We start from the raw sequence: 24,710 nt of genomic DNA on the forward strand, positions 1-24,710 counted from the left end.
CCACTTAATATATATCTGGTTCACAGCATTTATTTGGTGCTGATATAATGCCTGCAATATTACCTACCCGAGTACATTAAAATATGAATAAATTATCATAAATTCAAAAGATGGTCCCTATAACAGTTCATTTTTACATGGAAAAATGGCTTTCATATAAAATGTTTGTCAGACATATTTTTGGAAGTATAGTACAATCATTAACTTATAAATATAGGTAACATTTCACGAATAAAAATACGGTAACACATATTTTTAATTATTTTTTTAACTTATCCTACGCAAAATAGAATTGGAGAAACTGACATAGGGACTCTCATTCGACACGACACGTATAGTAAAGTATGAATCCGCTCTAAGTCCCCTTACATAGACAGTGGGAAGTAAAATAATTCTTGTTCTGAAAACAATAAAATGTAAAATGATTAGGTAGGACAATCCAAACTTCTAAGGTCGCGTAGATCAGAAGTAGATATGAATTTGTTCGACAATACGATAGGAAACTTTTCAGCATTTACATTGGCGCATTTTTTTCTGGAATACTATCTAAATTACACTTTGTATATATGCTACATTTTTTATATAATTTGGAGCCTTTATTTTCCATGGAGTCGAACGCTATATAGCAGCTATACGAGAAAAAATAATACTTTGATCTTACCTACCCCATGAATAGTGAAGATGATCAAGGAGCATACTCTCTGAGATCAATGGAATGGAGTGCCTTTCGATTGGAGAAAATTATAGCGTATTAGAAATATACTATTTTGTAATTACAATGTTGAATATTTTAAATTGCGTGTTTTGACAATTATTGTTGACAATATTACATTCAGAGTCATCTTGACATAACTTTAGAAATCCATAAACTAGTCTATACTTTTTAAAATGATGGAGTAAGACTGACGAGATTACCGCGATGTATAAATGTTTTACGTCAAGAAGAATTTTGCTTTAGAGCGACATCTGGCGTTGAGTAGAAAAGTTAAGGCGTAATTAACTACAATTAATTAACTCATTAAATTGTTTTATTTTGGTCCCTGCAACGATTTGACCCCAGTTATATTATACGAAAAATAGCTTATAAAAATACTTTTCACATGATATACATGGCATTTGTATACACTCTTATTTCGCTGTGTATCAAGTAATTTTTAGAATGACGATTTTTTAAAACTGTTCATTGTGTCCCTTTAAATACTTTATCATTGGTGTTGATACAAAAAACATAAAGCATTTTTTATATTCTTTCGAATAAAATACGCTAAAACTTTTTATATCCCGCGTATAAGGAAATATAACTGCTTATATGCGCAACTTCTTTTTTTATATAGCTCGGTCCCTGCAAGTGGTCCAAGGTTGGTGCCATACAATAAAATAATACTACGATTAAGAGCTTTAAAACGACATATGTCTCAACAGTATACATCCATGGGACACTCCCCATACAAAAGTGCCCATTGTCCTTTCCCAGCTTTATCATAAATCTTGATCTTCCAAATTCCAGTGGATTAAATTTGATTAATTTAATAGGTTTAATTGAGTATAATATAAACAAATATTCGCCGATGACTTGAAAGAGATTAAGCAGATGCTGGTTTAATTTGGCTGTGGAAAGTTATTTAATCGGTATTAAGGAAATTTCTACTGAGCCCCTTCTTACATTTGAGAATTTTAGGTTAGGTTAGAAAAAAAATAGGTCAATTAATATCTTCATCGCGCTGAAGAGGACGGGAAGAGCTTCTAAAATGAGTCCGATAAGGACAACAGCAGTAGCGGTGAAACATTCTGCGTAAAAATATCAGAAATTGAGGTTTCATTTTCGACATTTTAATGCTCCAAAACTTAACCAATCGTAACGAAATTTTGGGAACGGAATGTTTATAATACATTATGCAACGAACGTGAAATTTTGCAAACGAGGTCTTTAGATGCACGACGGCCGCAGGTTAGAGTGCATTAAAGACTCGAGTTTGCAATATTCTTACCCCCGCAGACACACAATATTTTTCATCACTCTGCGAAGCGAAACAAAAGAAATTTTTTTAGCGAAAAAATTCTTAAATAGATACGGTGATTCAATCAAATATTTATCGCTTTATTTTTTGTGCATTGAACTTAGTCAAGAATAAACTTAAAATTTAAAAACGTACATAATCGCTGGCAAAAATCAAAACGTTAGCCAAGTGAAGACGACTGCCCGTCTGTACACTCTTATAAATTCATTTTGAACAAACGTAAATCGAAGAATTACGTTCGTAATTGACCCACTCAATTTGTTCGCTAATACCCACCAAGGAAATGAAACAAAAAAAATGTATGTAATTCTCGTAATTGAATCCTGAACTAATAATTACTTATTCAAATAAATGTCGTATTAGAACTATTAATTAATAAGAAATATACTTTTTGAGTTACACTGTGTTTAATATATAGGAAAATTGCAACATTTTTTTAGTAGTTTTGGCTTGAATCCTGTGTGCACACGTACGCTCCACTAGTCGTTTGGTACTCGTGATTTAAAAGATGGTATAATAAATAAATAAATGTCTTTATTTCTTTAACAACGACTAAAAGTTACATTAAAGGTAGGTACATACATCAGTCTGATTTACGTACAAAATATATTTAGTTGCAAAATTAATACATTATGAGAAGAATGAGTCCTTTACTCCCCCTACTAGTTAAAACTGTATCACGGTGAAGTAAGATTCGTCACCCGCAAGGATAATAATATTGCATAAGATCTATGTTAACAGTAGTTACAGAAATCGATAGATACATAAGATTAGAATCGTTTATATTAATAAAACAAACAAATAATATCTGACGGCAGATTGCATAGTTTCTGATAGCATCATGGTGTCATGTTGCTAAGTGTTAATTTAAACGTAAACAAGTAGACTATGCATTCCTTAATCGAAAATGGATATTACTTTAATATAGACAATATTAAACATTTAAAATAAACCTACTTGAGAAACAATATGAATGCTAGGTATAAATGTGTGTACTGTGTATGTTGATGTATACGTATGTATGTGTTGTGTGAGTGCGCGCACGCGGATGTGTGTATGGGTGTATGGATAGGTGGGTATGTGTATTTTTTGCCATTTATTTTAATAATTTTTCTGTGTCTTTATAGGTAAGGGTATTCAGAAACACGTTTAATAGTCTTTTACACTCATATAAACTCAGGTCGCGCAATTGAATGTATTTACTTATTCTATTGTACAATTTGCGGCTAGGAATTTTTTGAAACTTTCGCGAAATCCAGTCTCAGATGCGGGGATAGTATAGACAATGTCAAGCTAGGATTTAGCGTTTTATAAATGATTGTCTTATAGTTAAAACCGAAGTATCTTTATAAATCGACTGTGTCGGATATCTAAAGGGTTTGAATGTCATAACTTTAAGAACAGCACGCTGAGCGCGCTCAAGTGTAATTAATTTAGTTTCTGCAGCACCTCCCCATGTCGTGATGCAATAAGTTGCAATTGATTGACAAAGTGCATAGTATATGGTGGTTAACAACTTAACATCACAAACATGACGGAGATTCTTAAAAATATATATATAAGCTTTCTAACTCTGCTAGTTAAATTTGCAATATGCCTATTCCAATTTAGGTTTTTATCTAACTGAATGCCTAAGTATTTAATAGAATCAGTACTTCGGATAACAGAGCATGTACACTCAATCAACTATGAGCGCGAATGAGATTTTATTGTAATCAAACCAGGCGTAGGCTGAGTATTATTGCGTATTCTAAATGTGATATACCTACTTAGTTTTAGAGGAATTTAAGGTTAGGAGATTATAGTTTAGCCGCTTGATTACTCTGTTAAAACATAGTTGTGCGGTCTTTGCTAACTTAGACCAAGTACTATCCTGGAAAACTAGGGCTGTATCGTCAAATTAGAAAGAGGGGGTTAGGGGAGGGGGTATGTTATCTCTTTTTAACGTAGTGAAACAGCTGCGTTTGCGATTACCCAGCGTTCGTGATTACCCCGCTTTCCCCTAATTGGAAAAAAAATGTTAATTTATAGTATTTGCTACCTACTAAAGTAAATTAATAACTTCTGACTACGAGCCTTACGGCTCATTTAGACGGCGCGAGAACTCACATGTGAGTTTCGTTACATATAGGCATTTTGACCGGTTGACTGAATTGGAAACATCAATAGTCCGGAACGTAACTGCTTACAGGGTGTTTCATTATGGGGCTTTAAATAAAGGGCTAAATTCTACTTGCTATACTGAGTTACTTTTATTATGGGGCCAAGCCCGAAATCGCTAAAATATTTTTCATTCATTTTGGCTGATCAGATGTCGATGTTTTCTATGGAAAAGCCATTTCTTTGCTATTTCGGGGTTGGTCTCATACTAAAGTAGCTCGATTTAGCGAGTAGAATCGAGCTCTGCATTTAAAGTCCCACATGCATGCATGTATGGTGGGAAACATGCAAGTTCACGTGCCGTTCAATTCAGCCTTGAGCGAGCCAGCGCAAGCTCTGCGCCACTTTCCTAGCCGATAACGCGTTTTTCCATCTAGAGATAAGCACCCACGCACAGAGAACTCACCTAGCGTATCGCTATCAGAAAATGTGTTAACTATTGCAACTGCGGACAATCGGCAGAAATCTTACCTGACGAAGAGAGGCCATTGCGAAACTTTAGCAACCATCTCTCTCTCACTGACCGGTGGCAAGTCAGAGAAAATATAGTACATGGTGGTGCCAAACACGATGACGATGAGTGCGTTCGCCAGACCGGAGACTGGGACCAAGTACTTAAGGTTCCTAATTTGACATAGCAGTACTAGTGGTACTAGGGTAAGTACGCAATACGTCTGAATGGATAGTTGGGATTCCGGTACTAGCACATCTATTACCTGAAATTGTACAATTTAAGCATTTTTATAGAGTTATACATCAGGTTGCTGTTTTAACCCTTAAGAGGCCCACTGATTACCAGTTCGGCGGACGATATCGGCCTGTCAGTTTTTCGCGATTGCCAGCTTATGCGAATAACTAGCAGGCCGATTTCGTCCGGCAAACTGGTAATCAGTGGCCCCCTTTAGCCATAATTCGCGAGGCCTTCCAAAAAGTAATGATTAACATTACACAGTACAATCAATGATTAGGGGGCTACAGCAAAATTGTATAGTAAACACCCCTATAATGGAACAGGCACCAGTAATGGGATGGTATAGACAAATCCTGTAAAACAAGTATTTACCATTAGTTTTTAATCGCTGGCAACATTTTACCATAAACAAGAGCCAAAGAGCTTAAGTTAAATTTTTCATGGATCATTGTTAGTTTGAAAATTAATGGCGCCATACATCTCATGACTGGAGCAAAAAACCATAGTTTTAATTGGTTAATACTATTTAAACCAACTGCAGTAGTTATCATTAAATAAATAGAAAACATAAATGACGAATTGGACATTCAACTTTTAAAGCATAAAGCGGTAGAAATTTTACAGATGTCGGTGAAATATTAAAAACACTCCAATATTTCTCTTAAATGTCCCATGATTGGTGCCGTTAACATAGTTATATTTACATTTACATTTGTTACAACTTTTTACAAAGGAAATTTCTATTAGAAAACACACAGAGAAAAGACTATATTTGCAAGGCCAGACTCCAACTAACTAAAACCTTGTAAGGTCAAATTTGGTTGATAGAAAAAAACAAGATAAGATGTTACTTACTGTTCAATTATTTTCAATCGTATATCATTCGTTAAGTACCATAGCAGCAATATAATTTTAGTCTCTAATAACTAGTGATAAGCCGAGTTGATAGAATAACCTTTCAGAAGCGGTGGTGGCCGAGTGCATCTGGCGTCAGACTTTCAATCCGGAGATCGCAGGTTCAAATCCTGGCTCGTATAAATGAGTTTTTCGGAAGTTATGTACGGAATATCATGTGATATTTAGCACTAGCTTTTCGGTGAAGGAAAACATCGTGAGGAAACCTGCATACATCCGCGAAGAAACTCAAAGGTATAAGTGAAGTCTCCAACCCGCACTAAGCTAGCCAAACCCTCTCGCGAATGAGAGGCCTGTGCCCAGCAGTGGGACGTATATAGGCTGAGTTGTTCTTCCGTCACAGGTATGCACGGCGCGCCATATCTTTTGTTTCTTTCAAATTTCCGCCTCTTCATAGATTGGGTGTGCCTACTTAAAATACAATGATTATGATCTACTTTATTTTAATGTTGACATCGAAGATATTTCTCTTTAAGAGGATGCCAATACCGAAAGCACGGCGCGTCAGTGCACACTGTCTATTTGTATCGGAGTAGGGGAAGGCGGGGTAATAACGAACACCTAAGGGAGTTTTGGACTAAATCTAAAGGTAGTATTTGTAGGTTAACTTAAATAGCTTCTTCTGAAAGGTACATTATCGTACTTTAAACTACTACAATCAACAGTATTAATTTCTCAGTATTTGATGAAATATTACAACATAAACAAAACCTCTTTGTATTCGTATTTAATTTACCCGACACTGGTCGGGCAATCACGAACACCTAATGGGACAGTTAAGATCGTTCACAATTGACCCAGACTGGGCTAAAAATCTGATCATGTAAGACATTTTAGTCATAATTAAAATTAAATTTCAAAATCTACTGCCCGACAATAATCACAACGTTAGCCAAGTGAAGACGATGGCCAGTCTGTACACATTTTATGGGTCCATTTTAAACAAAAGTAAAATGGAGAATTATTATTTTTTAAGTGGAGAATTAAAGTTAATGTTTTGTGTAACCCGTGCGAAGCCAGGGCGGGTCGTTAGTGTGTAATTGACTACGGCCCTAGAATGCACCTAAGCAAATAAATAGTAGGTATATTACAATAGGGCAGTAAAGAAAGAAATATCGGGTTCGCCTCGGCTGGCAATTATATGGGATCTGCGACTTTCTTATTTATACTATGGGAAGTATGTACCCATACTATTTTTCTGCTCAATGGTGCCGGAAAGCGGCAACTTCTTTCAGCGCACTGTGCCGAAAGTTGACAGTTTCCGGCCGGAGGGCAGAAAATTATCTTACAGTGTCTGTACCTACCTACAATAGTCATTTGTTTTACAAGGGGGAAAGTTGCTGTTTAACCGCTCGTGCTAATATTGACACCCGAGCAAGCGAAAGAGTCCAAAATTAGCGTAGCGAGTGGTTTGAGATTGGAATCTTGAGCGTTTCGAGGGTTAAACAAACTTTGCCTTCGAGTGAAACACAATATTTTTCATCACACCAACGCGAAGAAAATACTAACTATGTAATAACAAAATAAACCAAATCAAATCTTAAAGAACGTCATAAAAAAATATCATTCAAAATCATTATTAAAGTCAATTCTACCAGCTGGCATAACAAAATTCGCATCTCATTACATGTGTATAAAATGCAACTTTCTCATTAGTTATTAAACAATTAAGAGGGCCTTTACCAGTTGGTGTGGTGAAAAGTAACTTACGGGTCTATTTGTTTTTAAACGGCAATCCGCTTAAAAATACTATTAGGTCTAACAACGTAACAACTCACATGTATGTCGCTATGCACTGAATGCAATTGAAAACAAACCTCTTTAAAAGATGAACCAATGAATACAACGTACACACATAAGACACTTATGTACGTGAGTAGCAGGGAAAAGTCCACCAATACTCTGAAAAAGTAAGAAACATGTGTTACAACATATTTACTTACAAGACATTGGTAAACAGTGTAGAGAGAAAGGATATTTTTAAGAAATAAGGGCAAGCTCGGTTCTGCATACAAAAGTAGTTACCCTCTCATTTTAAAACGACTAGCTAGATTGCTTTGAAGCTTTCTACTTACAATAGGATAAGGCTGTAATTAGTTACTGTAGCCTCAGATACCATAGTTGAATAAAATACAGCGAATTTAAGATTTTCATACAAAACTTGTTTTTGCTCTATTTCGTTTGTTTTATAAGGTGGAGCAATATAAACTAATTTCACCCCTGAAATATCTCATTTCATTGCAAATTATATGTACGTACAAAGTTTCATTATAATCCAACACGTAGTTTTAAAATGAGAATGAAACTGCGTTTGTATGGGAAGGTGAAATTCGGCCGAGATAGCCGAGGACTCTAATCGTCAAAGCTATTAAATTATATTTTTACGAGTAAGATGCCACGTCGTTACTTAATTGTATATAAATTAAAGTATTTTAAAAGTGTAGAATAACCAGCTATCATCGACTGGAGTGACTTGACACAACGGAAAACATTGAAAATCTCAATAATTTTATCTACACACACAAACCCTCTATGATGCGTTAAAAAACCGCATATTAACTACGGCAAGCGTTAAGATTAACTGTTTTGTTGGAACTAATTTCTTACCTGTGGAAATGTTATTGCATTATATTACATTTCTAGTAGACAGTCGCCATCAGAAATATCGGAGCGACCGAGGTGCTCAAAAATATCTGAACACGCACTTTAACGCCTTGACAATAGAGGCGTGTTCTGATATTTGTGAGCACCTCGGCCGCTCCGATATATCTTTTTTTTTTTTTCATTTATTTTTCAAAGGCACATATACATAATCAATTTTAAAGTTACTCGCCAAACTGCTTATGCGGTTTGTTGGCGAGACAGCGCTCATTTTTTACATTTTTATGCACCTAAAAAGGTACCGTACTTAACCCCTTACCGCATATGCAACCTATATACTCGTATATGGCTGATATAATCTTCTACTCTATTGACAGCTATTTGAGTTCAAATTTAAAACTATATTTTTTTATGACACGTTAAGGGATTAAGTTGCTATCATTCTATGCTTACATGCCCTAAATTATACAAGTACATAATTTTACAAGAAGATAGACTATGCAAAAACAACAAGTCTAATAATAATAATAATACACGGTAGCTGAGGTCAAGGTAAATTATCTAAAAGTATTTTTTTTAATTTGTTCTTTACTTCCATTATGCTATATTTATTTTCCTCTCTTAACCATTCTATATCATTATATATTTTTGGGACCAAAAATTTATCTGTTCTTCTACCATAATAGTTTTTGACAAAATGTTGTACATATTTCCTTATTCTAATATTCTTTGTTCTATATCTGCTTTTCTTAAACACTTTAAATTTATTATTATAGTAATTATCTATAGCTATCAAATATTGTACTCTTTGAGTCACAGGTAATATTTTATACATTTTATAAAGTTTTTCATAGACGCCTTTCAGATTATTTTTAGTTTTGCTGTCCAATAAGTATTTGAGTGATCGTATCTGTAGCTTTTTAATTTCCTCAATATACGTTTGGAAGGTTCTGCCATATACATTAAGTCCATAACATATCACTGATTCCGCTAGTGCATAATATACTACAAGCATAGTTTTTTTTTACTAATTAATTTATGTAAGATCTGATGGCGAATGTAGCAGACGATGTAGTGAAATTGATGAAGTTTTATTCCAGAAGAAATGGCTATTGCAAACAGTGTGATCAAATGCTGCAATGGCGGTTGTAACATACGGTTCCTGTAGGGTTAAGATGGTCGGCTCTTTATCATTTGTCACCATGCCTGTCACGTTCTAACAAGTATGTAAGCGTGAAAGTGTCGGCTATAGTGACAAGTGATAAAAATGGAATCATGATGCCGCCGCTGAATACATCACAGAGAGTTTATGAAATTTGTATGTAGATAAAGCAGTATAAATAATTTAGCATTAAAATACTCATAGGTTAAACTAGAAGACTATGGTGTCTAAACAAAGTAGCATTTCTCCAATATACAGCGCCATCTATTGAACGGAAGTTCAGTAATTTTGACCAGAGTTCTGAGCGCCAAACAATATGGATGATATGGATGGTAGCCTTACCACGAGTTTGACACTGACCTGACACTAACATATTCACTAACATATCCATCCCGCTCGTATTGGCATAACAGTGCTAGCGAGATGTATAAAAAGTAAATTACGCAGACGTTAGCGAATATGTCTGTGTCTAACTCGTGGTAGCCATACTGCTGCGTTAGTGACGCCATCTGGCAATAGCCTGAATGTTGGGAGAACCAAATTTTGTTTAGATGTTGACGTTTTTTCTTCTTATTTTAATAGTCTTAATGACTTTATGAATCTTATATGACATAATTGCTATAAGATACTCAACCAACGGACTTGAAAAAGTTGCTCCAGGGCCTCAGTTTTTTAGGGCCGTACTCGAAGGCTGCAGCACACGTCTCAGAAAAGCTCATAGATGGCTTCTTGGCATCCACGCATACTTCTTGTGATATTTTAACCTAAAGTAATGAAAAACATGTTTTAAACATATATTTTTATAAAATAAATTTAAAACAACACCACAGATTTAAACTTTCATGATTTTTACACATTATTAATTTATAGAATCGGAATCCAGTCATTAACATATGTAAGCGGAAACGAATATCGACCGTTGAAATCCAATTAACCTTTTGAACGCTTTCTCTCTCGCATCAAAATCGGTGCCAAGCCCCATTTTGAAAGGTAAATTTCCCATACATTATTACCCTATTACACAATTCGGCCAAGTTCGTAGGACAAGCATTTAATAAGCTCAAAGACTAAAGTTTATTTGGACCACATTGCATTGGGCCGCCATTTTGAAAACAAGTTAATTCCTTTAAACAAGTTAAGTCTATTTCTTTGACTGTCGACGTGGTCAGTGAAAATCTTTTTTTTTTAAATAGATCACTTTTAATTTCCCAAAGCTGCGTTTACATTCTTTATCTGATTAAAATTAATTGCCAATTACACAGCTACCTATAACAAAATCTTTATCAATAAAAGGAATTTAAGCTGAAATGCAAGGTCTGAACCAAGTTAATTTCAAGTAAATTGAATTAGGTACTTGAAAATCGCTTAATGATCAGCAAATTTCACAGGAGAGGCAAAAAGCATTTAACACGTGATAAATTAAAGAAGAATTCAATTACGATACAATGTAGTAAAACAAAACAAACGAATACTTTTGTTTAAAGATTACTTAGAACAGTAACAGTTTACTGTTCTTGATAGTTATGAGCAATGTTTTTGAAATTAATTGTAATCGTAAACGTTGTAATCCGATCATGGATTGTTAAATTATATTAATTAAAGTGGTATTCAAAATAACACGGATAAGTAAACAGAGAGCTTGCAAATAAGTAGGTACCTTATATAGTACTTTATGTGACTGCTATACATATAATGAAAGACATTAAAACACAAGTGTGGGTTTAACAAACGAATGAAGTGAGTTTCTTAAGAGGACCACACGAGTTGGCCATTATTTACAGATTTTTAAGGCATCATAGAAGGTTTATGATATGTGTGTAGATAAAGTAAATTAGATATTGCAGAGTATTGATCCTTACGTTCGTTCCAACAATACGATTCATAGACAATCTAGATATCGTAATGTTATTTCAGTTTATTTCAGAGGTTATTTGGTTGATTTCAATACTTTGTGAGTTGTATTTAGGTCTACAATAACATTTTAAGTGATGATTATTGTGTAGTTCTCGAGAAAAGTGTGATAATGTCTTCGAGAAGTGTTTGATTACATGATAGGACAATTAAGGCTGATACACAGATCGACCTAACCCCAAACTAAGCAAAGCTTGTACTATGAGTCGCCTAGTAAGGCGACGATATACATACGTATATAGATAAATATGTACTTACACATAGAAAACACCATGACTCAGGAACAAATATCTGTGTTCATCACACAAATAGATTCCCTTACCGGGATTCGAACCCGGGACCATCGGCTTCATAGGCAGGACTACCTACTAGGCCAGACCGGTCGTCAAGGTATATTTAGGGTTTTCAATGCAGATACGAAATATATGATATAATCCTGTTCTGATTTCCATACATTTCAGATCCGTTGTGCAATCCCTAGGTATACCTGGAGTGTTTAATTGTTCCATTTATAGAGATATATTTCTTTTTGTTAAACTATCAGAATCAGTTTTTGCAAATACTTTTGACGCAGTCTGATACGCTACGTTTGATACTGACTGAACAAGTAAAGGCGTCTTCGACAATTTAATGAAATTTAATGAGTACACTAAGCAGATGCTGCCCTTGCCTGTGTCGTGGGACGCCTTTGCCACGCAAAGTCGCCAAGGTGTAATGAATGTTAAGAGTTGATGAAATCTCAAATAAAACATAATCGCTTTAAAATTACTTCCGACGTTTCGAAGACGACATTGCGTCGGCTAAAGTTGTTAACTTCGTAACTCCTCCTGAGTAGTTACGGGGTTTGCAACTTAACGTATTGTAGGCCAAAGTATCAAATCCCTAGTGTCCTGTAATGGAGTTACGAGGTTTGCGAGTTTAGCCGACGCATTGTCCTCTAGCCTTACCACGATTGCCTTAGTCTCAAACTGCCATAATCGCTAACGTCTGCGTAACTTACTTTGTATACATGACGCTAGCACTAATATGCAAGTACGAGCGACACGCATAAAAAGTAAGTGATGCACGCGCTAGCGAATATGTCGGTGTCAAACCGGAGGAAGCCGTAGAGTTTTCGGAGAGACTGGCCAAAGTTGATGTCAATCAAAAAATCTTTGTGTATGATGGCTCCATCGATATTGTCGATCATTACGTCAACGTCAAGGTTTAGGAAGGCACGTGTTTTATGAAGATAATTGGACGGTGAATATCCATGGTGTAGTTTAGTCAAACGTAGAAAGTTGATAACAAAATCTCTTATCCGCGCGAGTTTATACGAACTACCCTCACTAATGTGTGAAAATTGCGAAAGTTTAAATCAGTGAATCTCAAAAAGACTAGATACTGGGCTAAAAATTTGGATGTATGCCTAATAAAACAGTATCCAATATTATTTCAAAAGCTTCGTCATCTGCAGATGTATTTGAATTACTACTCTTTATGAAATAAAGCCCAACACCGCGTCTGTCTGTGTGTATGTTTGTTCGCGATAAATTCAACAACTCCTGAATGGATTTTCATGCAGTTTACCTACCAATAGAGTGAGTAGTGAGGAAGGTTTGGGTGTATCATTTGAGATTTAAGATATTAATGTGAGCTGTAAATCATGCTGAGCACGAGGTAGCTTCAGCCTGAAACTCGACCCTTTAACGACAAGGATAAACAATAATTAATCCTTTCTGAAGGCCAAAGCGACCCGTTAGATGAGTGGTATTTAGGCCCCGTTGGTTCAGGTACTTCTCTCAATGTCACTGAATGAGATAGCTGTGCGTGCCCCGGATCACGGATATCGGACTTCGAATTTTAATATTTTGTAAGTTTTAAAAAAAATATAGTACCTAATCAATGAGTTCATCCAAAAATATTTATACAAGCAATTTTTAATGTTTAAAGCTTTTGTTACAAATGTTGTACGTGCAGTTTAGACCTATGTTCGTGATTTTTTTATATCAAGCAAAATACAAGAAATCAGGTTTCGAATCAATGACGTTACTACAAAAAGCTCTCAAGATTGCGTATTAAATTTTTGGAAACCATATTGGGATCTAAAAAAGCGCTACGGTTTTTCAAAAACTCTCTCAACCTATTGCACCTTAATGTAATTACATATTGAAACTAATGATAACAGATTAGCTCTTACTCGGGACTACCTACAATATTAATTTAAATCCGACGAGAGTGTGGTGAAAACATATTACATGGAATAACGATCTCATGTGGTCGAGACCCTGTCATGAGAAAACGTGGAAGAAGAGATATATGGCAGGAATACATTGAGGTATAGTACTAGAGTCGGCATCTCTAACAAAATGTTTCCGCACCTCAATGAAGTGCTGGTACTTCAATGCGTTTTGTACGTATCCGACTACTGGCTTTAAAAAATATATAAAATCTAAAAAGGCCTTTATGCGTTATGAATATGTATTCTAATAATATCAAGAAACATAACAAAAGCAATATAATAATAATCCACTGCGAAAAAACTCCTGTTTTAAGCTTATTTAGATTATTTTGAAACTTCACTTTAAACACACGTAGTGGTACACCATTTTCTTTGGGGCATAGATTACTATTCGCAGATGTAACACATAGGTACTAATGATTACCTACCTTATTTTTTGCATAATATATACACAATAATCATATATTACAAATTGAAAGAGTTTTATGACCATTTTTATAAATTTTAATATTACCAGTGTCACATATGTAAAACAATTTGAATACACTTGTAATAAATAAATATTATAGGACATTTTTACACAAATTGACTAAGTCCCATAGTAAGCTCAATAAGGCTTGTGTTGTGGGTACTCAGGTCTCAGACAACGATATATATAATATATAAATATTTATAAATACTTAAATAGATAGAAAACATCCATGACTCAGGAACTAATATCCATCATCACACGAATAAATGCCCTTACCAGGATTTGAACCCGGGACCATCAGCTTCGTAGGCAGGGTCACTACCCACTAGGCTAAACTGGTCGTGTAAGGAAACAAACACATTTTATCTAGATTATTTACAACGCGTATGTAGGCGGAAAATGAACAGTTGTCATAACAGTTTCGGCTCTGGCCACCTATGCTTATTCTTTAGCTTAGTGACAGACGGCAAACGCCGAAAATGGCGGACATAATGTGTTCTCGATAGCCTGTCTAGTACGCAGTACATTTATGTCAGTGCAGGAAGATGCCCATTTAATTCATTGGAACTAAATTTTTAATACTAAATTGAACTGTCACTCTATACATGAGAAATATGAGAATATATAACAACGCCCTCTTTACTCTATTTGTAGTCGGGCTTTCCTCATAAATGAAAATCGACTAAAACATATTTATAAATAAAATAAATACTTAAGGATTTCTAAAATAGGTATACCTATATAGGTACCATATACCATAATCAATGAGCGGAATTCTTCATAGCAAAAATCAAACTGTCAGAGGGATTGACCTAACTGTTTTATCGACTTATCGATGTTACGGAATAATATCGCATTAGGTATCCATAATAAACTTAAAAGATTATTCTGTAACATTTGACCTCTTTGATAAGCAACTTGCATCTCCGTATTAAAGTAAATCATGTCAGCGTCACATATGTCATTTATGTCACTTGAGTTTTCATGAGTGATTTCCGTGCCGTGTTACTAAAATGGTTAATCCTAAAAGAAAACAATAAAAAAAATGGATACAGAAAGATTCTTATTTCAGTTTCAAAGAAGATTCTTCCACAATATATTGCTCTAAATGTTACGGTCATTTACATCATAAAAGTATTTTCTGTTTTATTCTTTACTATTATACCAAAATACAGTGGCGGTCAGCTAATTAGGGACACCTGTGTTTCGTTAAGTGACAAATATTTATCGATAAGTCGATAAAACAGTTAGGTCAATCCCTCTGACAGTTTGATTTTTGCTATGAAGAATTCCGCTCATTGACCATAATATACCATAATTTTGTCAACATGAAATCACAAGTAAGAAGTACGAGTATACTATAAATTACATATAAAACAAAAATTCGTTGTGAAATTAACAAAAGAATCAAGTTTCTTAACAAAAAAATATTTGACGTGACAACTTCTTCAACTTTCAAAGGAAAGTAAATAATGAGCAAAATAAGCTTACACCGGTGTTGCCCTTGAGCCATTTTAGATGTTGTTTTTGTGGGGGGCCCATGTTTTTTTCACCGCACAGTGCGTGACCATTTAAGTTCTAGGGTGTGAGGATGAACACCCTGCCGTCGGCGGGCGATGCGGATAGAAAGTTTGTTGTGGGCGCGAGTCACTGTCTGCCGGAAATAATATTGGATACCGTTTTATTAGGCAGGCGTCCGGTTTTTTATCCCATAGCCACTAGGCTATGGGAAAGCAATGCACTAAATACTAATTTAGTGCATTGCTTTCACCCAATAGCCCAGTTTATTTGAGATTCTATCAACTAATCTTCATCAGTCCTTCCCTGGCGGGACTCGTCGGCTAAAAGTCGCAAACCTCGTAACTCCACTTTTTTTTTAAAGATGTATTGAAACTTATATATATCATCGCTCTGAATGTTTCAACCATTGGGTCAAAAAAATTGTGAAACAAAAGCTTAGTAAATACTTTCAATGAAAACCATAGTGAACATGATGGGTCCAGCCGTTTTTGAGTTATTGCAAAAAATCTTCTCTTCTTAGTAAAAAGACGTACAAAGCGCTGCGAAGGTATTCCCTTATGTTGTGTAAATAAAGTGACAAACCCAAAAATTTTAAGTATTTTTATTATCTACAATAACTTGTTCGGATTAAAATATTTTCGCCAATTTTTATAGCAAAACTCCTAACTGCCATTTTTTCCAGACAATAGCTTTACAATTTTCTTAAGAAAAACTCGGAACTCCATTATTATTTTCTGGGTTCAGATGAGATTTTTATTAAATAAATGTGAACAATCTAATGGCTACATTTAACTTAACATTATGTAGAAAAAAAAACTAAGCCAGTATTCATACAAAGTTTTTGGTAAAGACAGTTTTTTGTGCATCGTGTAAAATTTGGTCAGGTTGAGTTACGAGGTTTGCGACTTTAGCCGACGGGGTGTTGCCTCTACGTGCGGCCCATTGCACGCGGGCACTCCATGTCTTAGCTTCGGTCTCAAGCACACTTTCCAAAGGTCCGAAACACCATTATTCCGTGATGGAATAGACAGCAAAATATAATAGATAATAAAGAGAATGTGCCCGGAATATTAAAATATCTTATTATGAGCCTATATTGTCCAACTGCTGGGCAAAGGCCTCCCTCTTATTCTTCCACTTGTCCCTATCCTCGGAAGTCTCCCACCAGTCTCTGTCAAAGGCGTCAAGTTCATCCCGCCATCTCCGAACACAACAACATCTGCTAACGCCAAATGACAACTAATAAAATAAAAATAAAAACCCGACAGCGTAATAAACCTATATGGAAAACTTAAGAGAGATTGGTAGCTACCGTATATTTGTTATAGATCTTAAATATTTTTCAAATCCTTTTAATAACTCGACATAGTCCGTAGATTGTATTATTTATTTTTTACAATATGGCATTTGATTTTTGCCACACTTTGTAGGGTGACTGTTTGAAGTTGGGTTGAGACAAAACTTCCGTGATACAATTGTCCTGGTTATATTTGATCTTTAGTTTATTTGTTACATCGTATTTATAACTGGAAATAAGTACAGAAGTCTTACCAACACAGATATAGTGTGAGTGCAGACATATCCAGCCAGTAAAGTCCCAATAGATCCAGCTACGATGCCAGAGTTCTTGAAGGCTGCTGGCATCGCCAGAATGCCAGAACCTAGACATGCCTTCAGCAGGTGAAGTATTGAGCCGATTGTACTGAAAAAATAAACTTTTAAGACAATTTTTTGTGTACGGAAGTATTGAATAGTATAGGAAAGTGAAAGGTCTCGTACCTAATGGAAAGGTTAAGAAGGTCAATTAAAATATTATTTTATTAACTTCAGAAATATTCATAAAAATAACACAAAAAAGACAAAGAAAATATAAATGGAGTGCCGATTATCATTTACATATATATAGCGCAATATTATTATTGTCTAGATCATTACAAAATAAATAGTTAAATTTTAAATCACTAATAGGTTGTCGCGGCTTGCCAGCAAGCGTTTCAGTTTTGAATGATTCACGGTTAGTTTCTCTAAACTTATACTAGGATAGGCTAGACCGAGCATGGCCTACACAACTTTGACACCCACCCGCTATCTTGAGTTACCCGTGAACAAGATGCATGTAACTGCGTCAAAATATCATGTTCCATATCCCGTTCAATATAGGTAAGTCTAGTGAAACTAATCGTGAATCATTAGAAACTGTTATGGATTCTTCATATTAAATTTCATAAAAGTTGAATGGCAATAAATGGTCAAGTGGTCGAATACAACTCAATGGTCAACATGTGTATTAAAAGCTAGCCGGATGGCCGAATGCCCGACGGCGTACTTACATCCGTAGACTTAGAAGGTCGAAGCCCAACAGAGAGCCAAAGATTTTAGGTTAGTGGAATATTTATTTCTTTAGCCCTCTTGCAAAGTTGTTGTTTAACCTCTCGTGCTAGCGAAAAATTCGAGAAGTGAAATCTTGAGCGTTGCGAAAGTTTCAAGGCACGAGGGTTAAACAAACATTGCCTCCGAGTGAAACACAAAATTTTTCACCATACCAACGCGAGGAAAATACCAAGTATAAAATACTAAAAAAATGAAACAAAATCAAGTGAACATAGTAAAAAAATAGGCTGTGACAGACAGACAGACGGACGGACAAACAGACGCACGAGTGATCTTATATGGGTTCTGTGTTTTCCTTTTGAGGTACGGAACCCTAATATTATTCAAAATAATCATTTAGAAATCCATTCTACCAGCTAACATAAGGAAACAACTCAAAATTGGACCTGGGCCGTCAACAGTTGGTGTTGTGAAAAAACAATTTTAGGTACTTACGAATTAGGGTGCTCGAGTTCACGGTGTTCGAACGGGTTGTATGGCTTCTCATTCTTTTCTTCACATGTCGCTATACTCAATGATGATTCAAAACCAGGGTTGTCTTTTAAATTGGCACTGAAACGAAACAAATATACTTCATTATCATTAGTAACTGTCACGGCAAAACAACCCGCGGCGTTACAACACAGCTCAAATCGATAAAAGCCAGGTATTGTTTATTTTGCTGATAACAAGTCATTTATTTGATAAATTGATATACTACCCGTACTTTGGTATAGAATAAACCCCAAACATTAAAAATCTCATCTTAGTCTGTTAAATATTGGGCAATTTAATACTGAAACTAGATATGTCAAGTAAGAAAGTCTAATACTCAAAGTGAGCTTTTAGTCAGAATTTTAAATTAACTAAACACTCATTTTAAATTAAGATACGTTGTATATTAAAGAGGCTTAAAAAGATAAGTACTAATTTAATTTCAGAGAATAGTTATTCAACACGATTTTCGCAAAATTATTAGATACGTCGACAATGGGCAGAATTATTGTTAGGGACAATACGATTTTTAGTAGAGGCCAACAAAGCTTTTTTTTTTACTTAATTGCTCGTTTTGGATCTTATTACGCATGGTTTCTTTTGTGCTCTTTCTGGCTATGTACAATTTATTTGCGTAATTTGGTTTTTTTTATTTATTGCTCTGAAACAAAAAACTGAAATGTAGTACATAATTTCGTCAAACTGCGAAATTATAATATGGATCTTTTACACTGTATAATTGTATAATTGGAATTTTTATATAAGTTTTAAAGTACTTACTCGCTTTACTCTTTGGTCCTTTTCTAGCAATTTCATTGTTACGCTTGTTTTTTTTTAGCTTGCTCTATATCTCGTATCGATAAATTCCATTTTGACAAGCTGGACACAATTTTCACCGAGATTAAACTGGAATCCAATTTATTAATTTCGAGCGCTTGATTTCGTTTATCTGTATGTGTTTCGTGTGTGATCTCTTCAATATAATCTCTACTCCACTACTAGGCAATTTAATTCTACTACTAGAATTGTGAATAGAAACACAAAAAATACGTCCATATTTATTTCTCTACCAAGGAAGAAATCTGTTATGTTTGATTAATTTTCGAATTCCATGCATCTTTGTCATACTCGTTGTTAAACATGAGCTTTTCTCTTTCTTTTTCGGTAACCGGGAGCTCATTAGTTTGCCCAGATGCGATTAAAGGCAACTTGAACTTGTACGATTTGTTACAAGTTAAGCGCTTTAATTTTTGGAACGCCTTTAACCTATTTCACAGATTCCTGAACTGTCGGTCCCATGTCGGTCCCATTATGTTAAATAACAATCCAAAATATCCCAAATGAGCAGTCTATTAGGCAGAAATAATCATACCCTCACTAGTATGCTTCATTCCCATGCAGAAATTTAAAAAATATGTCTTCGGTACAAACCTTATACAACATTTTTGCAAAATATTTTTTGCAAATCTTATTAAACAAAGTCCTCATCCGCGTCTGTTCGTGTATATGTATGTTCGCAATAAACTCAAATCCAACTACTAACTAAGTTTTCACTAATCAATAGAGTGATTCTTGAGGAAGATTTAAGTGTATAATTCGTGAGAAGCCGTGGCAGGTCGCTAGTTTGCAATAAAATTGTTGTTTGTGAATTGCAATAGTAGCTTGTTATCCAAGGGATGAAAAGCGCCTATTTCTGTCGAGGTAGTTTGCCAATAGTGCGAGAGTGAAATGGTGCCTATAACGCCGAATTAAACACTCTACTTTTCATTTCGAATACGGTAAAAATCACGGCTAAAGCATAAACTTGTGTACCTAGTATAAAAAAACCGTTATGTATGGAATGGGGAGTTTAATGATAATTAACTTCATTGTACAACAAATCCATTGAAATCCAAAATTACTTATCGTAAAAAAAAAGAAAAAGTGGCCAAGTGCGAGTTGGACTCGCCCATGAAGGGTTCCGTAACATTTATGACATATAAAAAAAAAAAAACTACTTACTAGATCTCGTTCAAACCATTTTTCGTTGGAAGTTTGCATGGCAATGTATATCACATATTTTTTTTTAAATTTTATTATTCTGTTATTTTAGAAGTTACAGGGGGGGGGGGGGGGGTACATTTTACCACTTTGGAAGTGTCTCTCGCGCAAACTATTCAGTTTAGAAAAAAAATGATATTAGAAACATCAATATCATTTTTGAAGACTTATCTATAGATACCCCACACATATGGGCTTGTTGATTTTTTGTTTGTACTTTTACGACGTATTAAAAACAACTACTTACTAGATCTCGTTCAAACCAATTTTCGGTGGAAGTTTGCATGGTAATGTATATCACATTTTTTTTTTTACTTTTATCATTCTGTTATTTTAGCAGTTACAGGGGGGGGGGGGCACACATTTTACCACTTTGGAAGTGTCTCTCGCGCAACTTATTCAGTTTAGAAAAAAATTACATTAGGAACCTCAATATTATTTTCGAAGACCTATTCATAGATACCCCACACGTATGGGTTTGATGAAAAAAAAATTGAGTTTCAGTTCTAAGTATGGGGAACCCCCAAAATTTATTGTTTTTTTTCTATTTTTGTGTGAAAATCTTAATGCGGTTCATAGAATAAGTACATCTACTTACCGAGTTTGAACACTATAGTTCTTATACTGTTCAAACTGAGATGTATGATAGTTCTTATAGTTTCGGAAAAAAGTAGCTGTGGCATAAACGGACAGACAGACGGACATGACGAATCTATAAGGGTTCCGTTTTTTGCCATTTGGCTACGGAACCCTAAAAACGTACTCGGAAAGTACAGTGCTCTAGAGCAGAAACGTATCATTTTCTGCACACATTTCAAAACAACAACGACCCACTTTCAGAGCAGCAGAAATGAAAACAAACATTAGTGCGCCGACGATATCGTCACAGCAACAGAGGCGTTTAAAAAAAACTTACGATGAGTTAAAGTTGTTTTCTTCAACTTTTTTGTCCATGTTGTTAAATAACCTGAAACAAAAAAAGGCGAGTTGTTATTATTTTTTCACGTCAGCAGCTGGAACAAGGGTAATTTGCAGCTTAGAGACAGTGAGCAAAATCGCATTTTGCTCTCTGAGTGAGACAAAATAACATTCAAGTGACCTTCGTATTCGAATGTCATTTCAACGTGCAGGGCCTAATACAAGTTCGAAATATTTGGATTCTATTTAATTGTCTTTGTCCCTTTCTCGTCATTGGCAAAATGGAAGAGTCAAAAATAAGTGCATACGTAATTCAACGGTATATTGACGGTTTATATTAAACCCCTGAAATAATTCAGACCGCATCGTTCCAAAACACCATATGGGTCCTCAGTCCTCAATCGTAAAAATTAATTAATGAAATAAAAGTTTAAAATTTAATAACACCATATTTTACGTATTTTATTATACAATAAAAACAATAAACTTAAAAGCAAATTAAATAATTCTACTTTTAACCATCTCTACTATAGTTCACAAATAGTTGTATTTGCAATTCAGACCGAAAGTTTTTTTTTTACAAAAAAAAAGTTTTCGATCGAATTGAACTGTCAATTGATGTTCGTTACTTCATTATTTCCGTATTATTTTATTGAAATTTCTTTCGTTTTGTTTTATTGCGGTAATTAAACTTAATTGTTAGAATACTTTCCTTAAGAAAACATGAATGAAATAGTGATGAAGACAGATTCAATTTTTTCAGGTTGTATTTTTACCTTTCAAATATGTTCACACTGCTGTCGAGAATATTTTTGTGTACTATACGAGATCAAAGTTATTTACATCTCGTGCGCTTTTGAGTCCCTTACTCTGCTCAAGATTCTAAATAAGATTATAAAATAAGCACTCGAAGAAATATCAAACTTTGCTCTCTTGTTGTACAAATAACTATTGTTGCAAATGATTCGTCATCGATATTGTAACGTTACCTAATAGAGATTTGAACAGAAAGCTAGAGTTATCAATAGGCCATGAAAATCTTAAGATATTTGATTTTCAATATATATAGCCAGTTTAAATTCCTTATATAAAAATGTTCTCGTAGGAGACAGTCTATCCCATCAAAAACATTTTCATGTAAAATGTTGCCAAAACGAAACCATAAGGCTCGCACGGTCAAAAAGTTATCAAAGAGTAGAAAGGCTAGAGTAAATAGGTATCTCATAGGTAAGCGTGCTCCACCGTAGACCGCATCATCACTTACCATCAGGTGTGATCGTGGTCAAACGCCTGCCTATCCTCTATAAAAAAAAACCTTCCCTGACGCTTCGGTCAATTAAGTACATTATTAACTGAATTTTAATAACTATTTTAAGAAAGAAGTTTATTTTTGTTGCGTTTATTATTAGACAGCGTCAATAAAAAAAAATCTCTTTATTCCAAGGGGCTTTTTCCATTAAATAAATAAATAAACGACATGTCACTCCATAAACACAGACTTATTCACAAAGTTAAAAGAAAGTAAACAACCAAATTAAGGTTAAGTACATCATGTATTTCTGACGGAAATGTGGCAATAGATGGTCTCAAACCAAGCTAGAAAGTAGGCAATAGCTGTATTAGCACCCAGGGATCGGAAACCGGTATTTTTTGTATGGGAACGAAAACGGTATTTTTTTGTTCTTTGTTAATTATTTCATTCCTAATCGGGCAATCTAATAATACGAAATCGTTATCTAAAAACACAACTGAGTCCTACATTTTGAGTATAAAATAAACCGAAATATATGGTTATTTCGATTTTTTTGCAAAAAACCGGTTCCGATCCCTGTTAGCACCTGGACCACCACTACTACAATATTTCATTGTTATCATCATCTGTCAATGGTGATCATTGTTATTATCATCTGTCATTAGTGATGGTAAAAGGTCTTTTTTTGGCGCAACTTTTTACTTCAAAAATAAAATTAGGTTTTTAATAGGACCAATTACTTATCAAAAAAAAGAAACGTCAAAACCATTCAGTTCACGCTTAAGGCGTTTTTACGTTTGTAGCTGTTTATAGTTTTTTAGCAAAAACGCTTCTAAGTTTAAAGTCGGTTTGAAGCAAACAACAGAAAAACGCCTCTTAAATGTGATAAAAAAAAGTTAAAAAGGTGGGATCGGAAAATACTTACTGATTTGGATAGTGTATTGTGAATTGTGTTTGACTAAAAAATACAAGAAACATGTATCTACGCTATCTCTCTAATGTTTTCTAGCAAAAATACATTGCTTTCTTTCAACGCCTCCTCTAACGTGTCGGCCCTCAAACTCACTCGTCCATTTTTGAGCGGTTTTCCGGCCTCTCCTACAATGTACCATAATACCTACCTTTCAACTACATCGGACATGAGATCGGATCAGACCGCAATTTGTAATGGCTAATTTTCAATATTTTCAATTCTAATTAACGTTCGGCCAACACTGTTACATAACCAAATTGCGGACGCTAAGCGCTGAAATCATGCACCCAGCCAATATTTAAAAAAAAGTTGTACGCCTTAGTAAAAAGTAGGCTAAGGTCCTGTTCAGCCATGGATGTCAACCAACCGCGAGTTTTTATTTTTGTTTGAAATAGCTTAAGTGTTTTAGGCAGAAAAATACTCTTCCATTTTTTAAAGAAAAAAATGTGGCGGATTTCACACTTTACCGATATAAATAAATAAGTAAAGCAAAAAAATCATTTCCCCAAAGCGGAATCAGTAAAATTAGAACAATTGTTCCAGGCGGGGAAATAAAGAGTATTTTTCCAATTGTTTTTACCTAGTTGCTCACGGGACGGGGACACAGAGGAGTACACCACTTTTCTGCACTAGAGCAGAAACGCATCAGTTTATGCGCACTTTATAAATCAACATGACCTACTTCCAGAGCATGAGATATGAGAAAACCGAACAAGTGCGAGTCGGACTAGCGCACCGAGGGTTCCGTATTTTTTAGTATTTGTTGTTATAGCAGCAACAGAAATAAATCATCTGTGAAAATTTCAACTGGCTTGCTACCACGGTTCATGAGATACAGCCTGGTGACAGACTAACGGACAGCGAAGTCTTAGTAATAGGGTCCCGTTTTACCCTTTAAGTACGGAACCCTACAAACCATTACATAATAATTATAAAATTTCAAAAATAAATAAATATGTTTTATAGGACATTATTACACAAATTGACTTA

The 24,710-nt window shown here is 34.8% G+C and overlaps 1 protein-coding gene across 3 annotated transcripts in view; it reads right to left on the minus strand.

Moving 5' to 3' along the window:
• Window positions 1–24,710, minus strand: part of LOC133517244 (proton-coupled amino acid transporter-like protein pathetic) — a 46,959-nt gene that overhangs the window by 16,957 nt on the left and 5,292 nt on the right. For all 3 annotated transcript variants that reach the window (XM_061850463.1, XM_061850462.1, XM_061850461.1), the window contains exons 2-7: window positions 21,494–21,544; window positions 18,499–18,615; window positions 17,224–17,374; window positions 10,190–10,311; window positions 7,602–7,686; window positions 4,650–4,894 (exon numbers count right to left, since the gene is read on the minus strand). In XM_061850463.1, the coding sequence (XP_061706447.1) occupies window positions 4,650–4,894; window positions 7,602–7,686; window positions 10,190–10,311; window positions 17,224–17,374; window positions 18,499–18,615; window positions 21,494–21,531 (758 nt within the window). In that variant the 5' untranslated portion in view covers window positions 21,532–21,544. The remainder of the gene's footprint in view (window positions 1–4,649; window positions 4,895–7,601; window positions 7,687–10,189; window positions 10,312–17,223; window positions 17,375–18,498; window positions 18,616–21,493; window positions 21,545–24,710) is intronic.

Source organism: Cydia pomonella, chromosome 4 (assembly GCF_033807575.1).
Source record: "Cydia pomonella isolate Wapato2018A chromosome 4, ilCydPomo1, whole genome shotgun sequence".
In the NCBI taxonomy this organism is placed as follows: domain Eukaryota; kingdom Metazoa; phylum Arthropoda; class Insecta; order Lepidoptera; family Tortricidae; genus Cydia; species Cydia pomonella.